General features: G+C 37.2%; 1 protein-coding gene across 1 annotated transcript in view; it reads left to right on the forward strand.

Moving 5' to 3' along the window:
• ADCY3 (adenylate cyclase 3) overlaps nucleotides 1-13444 on the forward strand; it is a 413132-nt gene that overhangs the window by 277288 nt on the left and 122400 nt on the right. Inside the window, 2 exon segments of the mRNA XM_053709517.1 lie at nucleotides 7231-7361; nucleotides 8908-9019. Of these exon segments, the coding sequence (XP_053565492.1) occupies nucleotides 7231-7361; nucleotides 8908-9019 (243 nt within the window).

Raw genomic sequence — 13444 nt, forward strand, 5'->3', positions numbered from 1 at the left:
AAAATAGTGAGATATCTTGCAGAGGGATGCAGCACTCTTAAAATTGCAAAGCTTCTGAAGCGTGATCATCGAACAATCAAGCGTTTCATTCAAAATAGTCAACAGGGTCGCAAGAAGCGTGTGGAAAAACCAAGGCGCAAAATAACTGCCCATGAACTGAGAAAAGTCAAGCGTGCAGCTGCCAAGATGCCACTTGCCACCAGTTTGGCCATATTTCAGAGCTGCAACATCACTGGAGTGTCCAAAAGCACAAGGTGTGCAATACTCAGAGACATGGCCAAGGTAAGAAAGGCTGAAAGACGACCACCACTGAACAAGACACACAAGCTGAAACATCAAGACTGGGCCAAGAAATATCTCAAGACTGATTTTTCTAAGGTTTTATGGACTGATGAAATGAGAGTGAGTCTTGATGGGCCAGATGGATGGGCCCGTGGCTGGATTGGTAAAGGGCAGAGAGCTCCAGTCCGACTCAGACGCCAGCAAGGTGGAGGTGGAGTACTGGTTTGGGCTGGTATCATCAAAGATGAGCTTGTGGGGCCTTTTCGGGTTGAGGATGGAGTCAAGCTTAACTCCCAGTCCTACTGCCAGTTTCTGGAAGACACCTTCTTCAAGCAGTTTTACAGGAAGAAGTCTGCATCCTTCAAAAACATGATTTTCATGCAGAACAATGCTCCATCACACGCGTCCAAGTACTCCACAGCGTGGCTGGCAAGAAAGGGTATTAAAGAAGAAAATCTAATGACATGGCCTCCTTGTTCACCTGATCTGAACCCCATTGAGAACCTGTGGTCCATCATCAAATGTGAGATTTACAAGGAGGGAAAACAGTACACCTCTCTGAACAGTGTCTGGGAGGCTGTGGTTGCTGCTGCACGCAATGTTGATGGTGAACAGATCAAAACACTGACAGAATCCATGGATGGCAGGCTTTTGAGTGTCCTTGCAAAGAAAGGTGGCTATATTGGTCACTGATTTGTTTTTGTTTTGTTTTTGAATGTCAGAAATGTATATTTGTGAATGTTGAGATGTTATATTGGTTTCACTGGTAAAAATAAATAATTGAAATGGGTATATATTTGTTTTTTGTTAAGTTGCCTAATAATTATGCACAGTAATAGTCACCTGCACACACAGATATCCCCCTAAAATAGCTATAACTAAAAACAAACTAAAAACTACTTCCAAAACTATTCAGCTTTGATATTAATGAGTTTTTTTGGGTTCATTGAGAACATGGTTGTTGTTCAATAATAAAATTAATCCTCAAAAATACAACTTGCCTAATAATTCTGCACTCCCTGTAGATGCGTGTATTGACCTGTCTCTGTCTGCATATGTTTATAATAACATTTGAATGGAGAATGAAATTAAATATTTTTCTTGAACTTTCTGTAGGTTGAAGCCCATTGTGTTGCAACATATCTCTAATTTTATTTATGCTTTTGTAGACGCCATGAACTGTTGTCTTTAAGGGATTTAAATAAATAATATTGTATATAATAATGACTCAAACCTGTCTCCTACTTGTCTCACTGTCCATAGCTTTCTAACACTGATAATTAATCCCCTTCGTTTCCAAACTTGAAGATCATAGATTTTGTCATCTTTGACCTCACATTGTCAACATTTTCTTGCCTTACTGAATTAATGCTACAGAACTTGGCGAACATCTATTATTTTACCTCAGCCTGATATACTAGAGATCCTAATAGTCCCGGCCACAAGCCAAGCAGATGGGGAAAGGCAACAATACTCATGACACAATTACATTTATCAGTTGGTCAGAGTGCTTTGGGCCTCCGTAGTTTGCCAGGCTTTGCCTCCTACCTTTTAACTTGAGTACCGGTGTTCTATGTGGCAGGATGGGCTTAACTTACGTGACTTATGTTCACTTAGAGTTTCTCAGTCACGGGCGCCACATCCTGATCCAGCTCCCAATATCCTGCTCAGACTGTCTTCACACACTGTGCACAGATAGGCTAAGCGCAAGAGCCACTTGCTTGGGCTCAGCCTATCTAACACAGAAAGCCCCACACCCACATAGCTTGTCATCATTAGATTATCGCAGTGCGCACAACATTTTCCCACATGCGGTTCCAGGCACGCCATTAATTTTAGTTTCACACATACATATTAAAATTTAAAACATTTTACATTTTTTGAGGGGGCATTGCCCCCCAAAGCCCCCCCCCCCCCCCTTGTAGCCGACCCTGGTAGTTTATTCAATATTTTAACCAACAAATAATAGATCATTTATTGCGTGCCAGTAAACAGCCAAATATCGCAAAATATATTTAATATATTTTGCGTTTCATTTGTAATCTAGCCCATAACCAGACAATTTAATGGATATTTTAGCCAAAAAAAGATCATATATACACACACCCTTGCACATACCCCACACAATCACACATGTATAAAAACACATATACACACAAACACGCACATACCCCCCACACAAAATACACACACATTTAAGCATATAACCCCCCAGACAAACATACATATATACACACTCAAGCATATAACCCCCACACAAACATACATATATACACACACATATAGAAGCACACACACACCAGCATACATATACACACACACTCAAGCATATAACCCCCACACAAACATACATATACACACACACACATAGAAGCGCACACACGCACAAACATACATATACACACACACAGAAGCACTCACATTCAAGCATATAACCCCCCACACAAGCATACATATACACACACACTCAACCATACAGATACACACACACTCAACCATACATATACACACACACACACACTCATAGAAGCGCACACACACTCAAGCATACATATACACACACACAAACATACATATACACACACACACAGAAGCACACACACTCAACCATACATATACATACACACACACTCATAGAAGCACACACACTCAAGCATACATATATACACACACTCAAGCATACATATACACACACACAAACATACATATACACACACACAGAAGCACACACACTCAAGCATACATATACATACACATACACTCATAGAAGCACACACACTCAAGCATACATATATACACACACTCAAGCATACATATACACACACACTCAACCATACATATACACATACACACACACAGAAGCACACACACTCAAGCATGCATATACACACACACCTAGAAGCACACACACTCAAGCATATAACCCCACACAAACATACATATACACACACAAACATACATATACACACACAAGCATATAACCCCACACAAACCTACATATATACACACACACACAAACATACATATATACACACACACAGAAGCACACACAAACATACATACACACAAACATACATATACACACACACACACACAGAAGCACACACACAAACATACATACACACACACAAACATACATATACGCACACACACACACAGAAGCACACACAAACATACATACACACAAACATACATATACACACACGCACAGAAGCACACACACAAACATACATACACACACACAAACATACAAATACGCACATACGCACACAGAAGCACACACAAACATACATACACACAAACATACATATACACACACACACAGAAGCACACACACACACACACGAACATACATATATACACACACACATACAGAAGCACACACACACACACAAACATACATACACACACACAAACATACATATACACACACACACACACACACACACACACCCAAACATACATATACACACACACACAGAAGCACACACATACATACACACACAAACATACATATAGACACACACACACAGAGAGAAGCGCACACACACAAACATACATATAGACACACACACACACACACACACACAGAAGCGCACACACACAAACATACATATAGACACACACACACACACACACACACACAGAAGCGCACACACACAAACATACATATACACACACAAACATAAATATACACACACACACCATTGCCTCTGCTCTAGTTAACCTTTTCACTTCTAAAATTAGTAACCTGATGAAGAAATCTTAAAATGTTTCTTTGTGCTTAATCCTGTATTTTTACATTAAATAGAAATAAAACTAAACATTATATGATACATTTGAAAGAGCACTATATAAAGAAGTCTAAGTATTTTTGCAGAAAAATAGATTATTAATTGTTATTTTAAAGCTAAGAGGAAATGTATGTTTGTATAAAACTTATCCCTAGAGACAGGCTGATAAAGACACCTCCTACATTGCTATTGGTAGACTGTAACACACCCTAAAACATAAAAACAAAAGTATTATTTATTTATTTCTATAGCAGAAGAACTTCAATTTCAAAAATAACAAAAATAAACAACTGTAATACATTTTAAAATACCTTATATTAGATGCAACAAAAAATTTGGCTTTACTAAATATAAAGGGAATTTTACAGTCATACACTTTGATTTATTAATCATCTGATCTTTTGTCTCTATCTCCCCAATTAACCAACTAAACTATAAAAACAACAGAAAAAGGAGAGAGGCGCCGTATGTTTGAATCAATCGACAACTGAAGGAGAGTACAAAGATAGCACAGGGTACTCACATTCTGTGAAGGCACTCCAATGTGCCAATAGTTGCAGGCTGGTTTTCAACAGCAGACCAGCTAGCTGATACAGGCAGTATCTGGATTCCCAAGAGAGGCAGCTCCCCAAGGTAGCGTAGAAAAATGCACTCAGCAATCAGAATGTATAGTTAAAAAAATGTTTTAATCCAAAGTAAAAACAATATTAAAATGTGTGGCCTGTATCATTATAGCAGGGTCTGTAAAATTGTTTAGACCTGTGCAGTATTTTATAAATAAATGCATGCAATACTTGCAATGCAAGTAATAACTGTACCAGCATGATCCTGTGAGTCAGCCTGTACCTTACCACCCACCTCCAGCACTGCACAGGTTAACTTTTTCCCCAGCTAGCTCCTTTCCTTCCCAATTAGTCTCCAGCACTGCACAGAATATTTTTGTACCCCAGTTATCTCATTGCCTTCCCAATTGCTCAGGCTAATAATTATCTTCCCCAGCTAACCAGTAGCCTCCCATCACTGCACAAGCTAACAGCACCTCATAGGTTAAGGCAGCCAATTGCCATCTGGAAAACCCTTCAGCACATCAAAGGTTAACTGCCTGTGCCAGCCTGCATCTTGCTAATCCTCCATTAACCCAATCAGTTTGATCACTTACCTTAAGATAAGTGCCAGTCAGCAGCTATCCACCCTGCCACAGGAGCCGGGAGAAATCAACGTTTTTTATGTATTTACGGGAGAATTTGGGAATACTATGTGCAGAACATTGGAATGTGAAATGTTTATAGTAAATACACTGTATAACACTTTATTACAAATTAATATTGCAGAAATATGCTTTTTCATGTTTTCATCTACTTAATTACAAAGGGTTCCAATGCACTTCTATATATGTATACTTATGTATTTATGTGTTTATATGTGTGTGTATATGTCTGTAAATATATACATATATAAATACATATGTACACACATATAAACATATACATATATACATATATATATATATACAGTATATACTGTATATATATATATATATATATATATATATATATATATAAAAATTCATTAAAATTATGGGGGGGGAGATAAAAAACTGAAATTAAAATCCTCCATGTCTCAAAATTAAATCAAAGTAAATATTTGCATAGGAAATTAGTACATCTAAGCAAGTATCCCCGCTTGCCCCCAGAAATTCTTAATATGCAATGTTTCCAATGCACAAGAGAATTGTGGGTAAGATATGCAAATTAGGTATGCAAATTCTCAGTTTTTTTGCTTCAAAATACTGTTTTAACACAGCGATCCTTTTAAACAGGAATATGACAGCAAACCAGAAGTGATTTCTGGTTTGCTGTCATATTCCTGTTTAAAAGGATCGCTGTGTTAAAACAGTATTTTGAAGCAAAAAAACTGAGAATTTGCATACCTAATTTGCATATCTTACCCACAATTCTCTTGTGCATTGGAAACATTGCATATTAAGAATTTCTGGGGGCAAGCGGGGATACTTGCTTAGATGTACTAATTTCCTATGCAAATATTTACTTTGATTTATATATATATATATATATATATATATATATATATATATATATATATATATATATATATATATATGTACACATACATACATATACATCTTTATACAAGGTATATATGTATGTATCTCAAATTAAAGCCCTTTAAACTCTTATAACTATTTTGTGCAATAGTTTTATTAAAATCATTTTATTAGACAGTGTTATTATGAGTGTAACTGTACTTTTAAATGTATTTTTGATGTGTTTTGTAACACTTTTTTGTTTTTCAAAACAGTTAACCAGAGCTCTGAAGATGCGCTATCCTGACGTGCATTAACTTTAATTGCGCTCAAGTGTTTGCGTTTACTTTCAGCTTGTAATACGAGCGCTACGTCAAACGTGCGCAATCAGCCGTCATAAACCCATGCACGGTTGCAGCTGTTGATGTTACATATGATTGTTGATAGCAAACAATTTACACTAGCTTTGTGTAGAAAACAGTGCTTCTTCTGGCTTTCTAATTAAAAAGGCTTGTCAATGATTATGATACGTTAAAGGAACACTCAATGCAGTAGAATTTCATAATTAACACGCATAATAAAAAGACAATGCTATAGCACCTACTCTGAATTTCAAATAATCAATAGATTTATTTCTGGCAATCTTATTTTTTCTCACATTGTCCGGCCCCCTATATCATGTGACAGACATCTGTCAATCACAGACTAGTATATGTATACCCTGTGAGCTTGTGCACATGCTCAGTTGGAGCTTGTTCCCTAGAAAATGTGAATATAAAAAGACTGTGCAAATTTGATAATGGAAGTAAATTGGAAAATTTATCAAAACTGCATGCTCTATCTGAATCATAAAACTTTATTTTGACTTGAGTGTCCCTTTAATACCAGCTATGGTATATCAATATGAATTAATACTGTCAAAAAAGTACTAATAATGTATTGGTTGTATGTCAACCACCTCCCCACATAGGAAATTTGTCCTATGTATCAAGTACCACAGCCTATAACTAGCTAACAGTAATGAATGTTGTAAACCAAACTTTATTTAAAAAATGTTCAATGGAAACTGAAGATTATATATTACCATATCTGTATTCTCTTTTTCTACAGGAACGTCTGCTGCTGTCCATCCTGCCCAAACATATTGCCGATGAAATGCTTAATGATATGAAGAAAGACAAGCAACAGAAGGAACTGCAGCAGTTTAACACCATGTACATGTACCGGCACGAGAACGTCAGGTAGATGCCCAACGTAGAAAGCCATGGCATGTACTAACATCTGCACTAACCGTTTGACTATCATATAGAAGTGCACAGCATTGCATTGTGTGTAATCATTTATTTAGCCTTAATTATGGGAATGGGTAACCTCTGTGCAATAAGAGCATTACTGTTATTGGCTGAGAAAAACCTACATTTAGGTCCATTCTTATGCAACGTTTGTGTCTCTAAAACTTGGTTTTATACAGTATATTTGTATTCAAAGAGGCCTATTGCTTTATGACACTGGTTTTCAAACCTATCCTCAGGCCTCTCCAACAGGCCAGGTTTTCAGGATTACCTTGGATGAGAGCAGGTAAAATAACCATGGTTACTAATCAGCTGATTATTTCACCTGCGCTCTAGTTCAGATATCCTCAGAATGTGGTCTGTTAGGGAGGCCCGTGGACAGGTTTAAAAACCAGTGCTTTATGGGAAGCAAGTTTTGTATGATATGGCATCAGTGTTCTCCAAAGATGAATTTTGCCAGCCAGGTGGCAGTGTAATACTTACAAATATTATAACATTCTCTGCTATCCAAAGCACAAAATAATTGCATAATTTAACATAAATGTATTTAATGATAATTTGTTCAATAAACATTGAAAAAATGTTAATATAGCTTAATATTGGCTAAAATGTTTGTTGGATGGTCAGTAAAATCAGCCAGGAGGTACTGGGGAGAAAACTGGGCACAATCCCATCCCTATGTTCTCTAAAGCAGTGATTTGCAACCTTTTTTTGTCGTGGCACACTTTTTTACATAAAAAAATCCTGTGGCACACCACCATCCCAAAACTTTACAAAATCACACATTGTAGCCTAATACACAATATATAATACTATATATATATATATATATATATATATATATACATATATATATATATGTACACACACACACTGTACTGTGCTGTCATTCCATGCCTCCTACAAACTATACATGACATATTGACATTCATTCACAAACAATCATAATCATTGTCTGTGAATGAATGTCAATGCCATGGTTGTAAATGATGCCTGATGAGCCTGTCACATACCTACCAATATTTCAAAATTTGAAAGAGGGACTCCCCTGCACTGTTGTCAGTCTGCTGCGGCACACCTGAGGATCTCTCACGGCACACTAGTCTGCCACGGCACACCTGAGGATCTCTCACGGCACACTAGTCTGCCACGGCACACCTGAGGATCTCTCACGGCACACTAGTCTGCCACGGCACACTGGTTGAAAAACACTGCTCTAAAGTTTGTATTTGTTCATTTTCTTACAAATCAATGGTTGTCTGGTGCAGGTGCGTGTTCTTTTTGTGGGTCATTTGCCTCCGGTTGTGATAAATATATGAAGCAAATATGAGATAAAATTGTTGTGGTGAGAGATAGAGGGCAGCAGATTTCCCAGAGCCCCGGTCAGCACAAAGACTAAATACACCACTTTATGGCATTGCACCTGCAGTTAATATCTATATTTATTGCTGTATAAATACCTAGTCGACATGACTGTATTTTTTCTCCTATGCAGCATACTTTTTGCAGACATTGTTGGCTTCACCCAGCTGTCATCGTACTGTACTGCACATGAGCTGGTCAAGTTGTTAAATGAATTGTTTGCCCGTTTTGACAAGTTGGCAGCAGTAAGTATTAAGGAATTCTACAGCTATCATGAGTGTTAGATGTTTTACTTCATATGCAATCACTGTAAAACTTTCAATTTTCTCTGTATTGTTAATATAAGCATACTTTCCTTAATAATTTAACAAACAGATCACTGCTGTACTTTTTCATTACAATGATCCTAATTATAGATTAAACAATTTACTGTTATTTATCTATAATAGTATAAGTTCTAATTCAAAGCTTTAAAGGGACATAAAAGGGATAATAAACCCCATTTTTATTTCTTTCATGATTGAGATAGAGCATGCAATTTTAAGCAACTTTCTAATTTACTCCTATTATCAATATTTCTTCATTCTCTTGCTGTCTTTATTTGAAAAAGAAGGCATCTAAGCTAAGGAGCCAGCCAGTTTGTTGTTCAGAACGCTGGACAGCATTTATCCACTGATCAGCAGAGACAACCCAGGTTGTGAACCAAAAATTGGCCGGCTTCTAAACTTACATTCTTGCTTTTCAAATAAAGATAGCAAGAGAATGAAGAAAAATTGATAATAGGAGTAAATTAGAAAGTTGCTTAAAATTGCATGCTCTATCTGAATCATGAAAGATAAAATTTGGTTTCAGTGTCCCTTTAAACACTAAATAAATGCTAGATCGGATGATGAATTCAAAGAAAAGTGTAGTCTGAGAATAACACGAAGATGTATTTTTTGTAGTTTCATTAACTGTTTAAATATTGACAAAATAAGTGTAAAGTTTTAGTGTCTATAAAGCAATGGGAGCTGCCATATTGTAACTTAGGTTATCTTCTCTGTTGTGGCAAATTAGGGACAGTTATAAGTCACTATAGTGTGCAGCCAATGGCTGTGTGAAATATAATAGTACTAGTCCTAAAGCCCGTGTACACGGGCCAATTTTTTAAGTACCGCGGTTCCAACCCTTGCTCCCTCTCTCTCCCCTCTCTTTTGCGCTCTCACTCCCCCCTCTCTTTTGAGCTCTCTCTCTCCCCCCTATTTTTGCGCTCTCTCTCTCCCCCCTATTTTGCTCTCTCTCTCCCCTCTTGTGCTCTCTCTCTCCCCCTCTTTTGCTCTCTCCCCCCTCTTTTGCTCTCTCTCCCCCCCCTCTTTTGCTCTCTCCCCCCTCTTTTGCTTTATCTCCCCTCTTTTTATCACGCTCTCTCTCTCTCTTCCCCCCTCTTGTGCTCTCTCTCTCTCGCCCTCTTTTGCTCTCTCTCTCCCCTATTTTGCTCTCTCTCCCCCCTCTTTTGCTCTCTCTCCCCCTCTCTTTTGCTCTCTCTCCCCCTCTCTTTTGCGCTCTCTCCCTCTCTCTTTTGCGCTCTCTCTCCCTCTCTTTTGCGCTCTCTCCCCCTCTCTTTTGCTCTCTCTCCCTCTCTCTTTTGCTCTCTCTCTCCCTCTCTTTTGCTCTCTCTCCCCCTCTCTTTTGCTCTCTCTCCCCCTCTCTTTTGTGCTCTCTCTCTCCCTCTTTTGCACTCTCTCTCCCTCTTTTGCGCTCTCTCTCCCCCTTCTCTTTTGCTCTCTCTCCCCTCCCTGCTGTCTCTCCCCCTCTTTTGTGCTCTCTCTCTCCCCCTCTTTCCCGGCGGCCACGCCCTTCTTGCACGCTCCGGCACGCCCGGTCACGCCCCCACCAGCCAGCTTCCGCTGTGCGCACTCTTCTGCTGTTCAAGGCCAGGTATGTTTGTCTCTGCAGTCTCTACTGCGCATGACTGCATCTGACAAACATACCTGGCCTTTTATTATATAGGATTTTGCACTTTTATTTCTAACAGGGACTGAAAATCTCACAATGTCAGAATGAAATTACAGGAGAGGACACAATAAACAAAATAAATAATGAAAGTATACTGTAGACTTATATATATATATATATATATAGTTTATCATTTTTTATTACCATCTCAAAGTGTTTAATGTCCCTTTAAAGCCAGAAAATTTCAAACATAACCTTTCCTTCAACCCCACAACAAGTGCTCCGATTACATAACACATTGATCATCCTTTTGAATGTACAATTAGGCCTTGGCTTTACTCTTTGCAGGGAGCTAGACTGCGTTACTTCTCACCTCCCTTTCATTGCAGACACACCTACCCCTCTTCTGCTGATATTGCATGAAGAAGGAACAGGTGTTCAAGTCATATGCCAATGCTTGCTGTGGGGAGGGAGGTGAGAACCATCACAGTTAGTCTCCTTGCAAATGCGAAGAGTTTAACAACCCTGGAAGCTACATGCTCGCTCACAACATGAGCAGGAGAGAGAGAGAATGCTTAGATGAGGTGAAATATATACATAAAAATTACTGAACGTATATTTTGATACTTGAGGAAGAATCTTAAGAGTGATGTGAAGGGTTAGTGAACAAAACTTTCAAGAAGCTCAGTCACAATTTTTTTCATCATAAAAAAAACATTAGCGTTCTCAGCTTCTTAACTAATATTATTTTCATGTTTGAACTGACCAGTGCCTACAGGTATACAGGGGGTTAGGAACAGGAGTCCCGCTGTAAAGTGAAAACCGCCTTTAAATGAAACAAGACGGTTTTGCTTTCTTGTCACTTGCCAGTGTGTTTAAAACCTTGAAAATATGTTTGAACTAACTTATATTAGGGGTGCAATAGCGATAAGTTTAGTTTAATCTAATAATGTGAAGTCCCTCAGGCGCCTAACTGAAAGACAGAGGGGAATAAAAATGGGATGATCTAGCCCATGGAGAAGATGCAACGATAAGCAATAATAACGATATGCTGTATAATGGGTAATCAAATTGAAATATTAAATTCGGGATGTAAACAAATTGTTACAATTTATTATAAACAATCTATCTGCACAAGTTAAATTCATGGATCCATGATACAAATTACACAATAGCATAAAACAATAGGAAATTAAAACAATGTATAAAATCAATGGGCTATCGATTTACAATAATATCTTGAATAAAATTGAAACAAATTACAAGTATCTAAAATCGTGTAGTAATTGAGTGACGACTTATGATAAAATATCTGTCAAATTCTTTTGATGATTTATTCCTCTAGTTGTGAATAAGCTTCAAAAATAAGTGTCAAAATAAAGTCCCCAAAATATAATCCAAAAGTTATAGATTGAAGATAATCCCAAAATGAAAAGTGGGGTAGTGTTAAAAAACAATAAGGCAACTCCTTAAACCACACATTTGATTGCTGGATATATTTGAAACACACTGTTTTGGTTGGATACACTTTTTCATTTTTGGTTTGACTTTTCTAAAGTGTTGGATACAATTTGATACATTTGTTGATTGGACACATTTTTTATTTTTTACACTCTCATTAATTTTTCACTATATTTTTTCACTGCCATTTTTGTGGAATATCGCATTTTCTATTGTTTTTTAACACTTCCCCACTTTTCATTTTGGGATTATCTTCAATCTATAACTTTTGGATTATATTTTGGGGACTTTATTTTGACACTTATTTTTGAAGTTTATTCACAACTAGAGGAATTAATCATCAAAAGAATTTGACAGACATTTTATCATAAGTCGTCACTCAATTACTAGACGATTTTAGATACTTGTAATTTGTTTCAATTTTATTCAAGATATTATTGTAAATCGATAGCCCATTGATTTTATACATTGTTTTAATTTCCTATTGTTTTATGCTATTGTGTAATTTGTATCATGGATCCATGAATTTAACTTGTGCAGATAGATTGTTTATAATAAATTGTAACAATTTTTTTACATCCCGAATTTAATATTTCAATTTGATTACCCATTATACAGCATATCGTTATTATTGCTTATCGTTGCATCTTCTCCGTGGGCTAGATCATCCCATTTTTTATTCCCCTCTGCCTTTCAGTTAGGCGCCTGAGGGACTTCACATTATTAGATTACACTTACCCAGTGGTAACTAGGTACCACCACCCTCAGGCCAGTAGGGGCTTGGTTGGCGCAGGGCCAGTTCTCTCTCCTTCTAGATAAGTTTAGTTTAACACTAGCACAGCACAGTATTCAATTAATATTTAATAGAAACTGTACAGTACCTGTAAAATAGTAGTACTGCAATGCTGTAAACAGACCAAACGGCACATAACAAAATAGTGCCAGTCGTCTTTCTCGCAATCCCAAGATGAGTACAGTACTGTTTCAATTTCATTTCAGCTCCATATTAGCACTGTATTAGTGAAGCACTTTAAAATGAAGCGCTGTAAAGCGAGGTATACTTGTATTAAAAAACATATTTATGTTAAAGGTTAAACATTCCAAAAAGTTATAATATAATATTTATGTTTCAGTAAAACAACCATTAAAAAAAAAGTTATTTGTCACTACATAATAGGAAAAATCGGATGATATAGTAATGAAAGTTTAACTTTTAACCCTTAATAATACTAGTGTTTCCAAGCAGTCACTTAATGTGTATTCTGTACCAGTTT

Source organism: Bombina bombina, chromosome 4 (assembly GCF_027579735.1).
Source record: "Bombina bombina isolate aBomBom1 chromosome 4, aBomBom1.pri, whole genome shotgun sequence".
In the NCBI taxonomy this organism is placed as follows: Eukaryota; Metazoa; Chordata; class Amphibia; order Anura; family Bombinatoridae; genus Bombina; species Bombina bombina.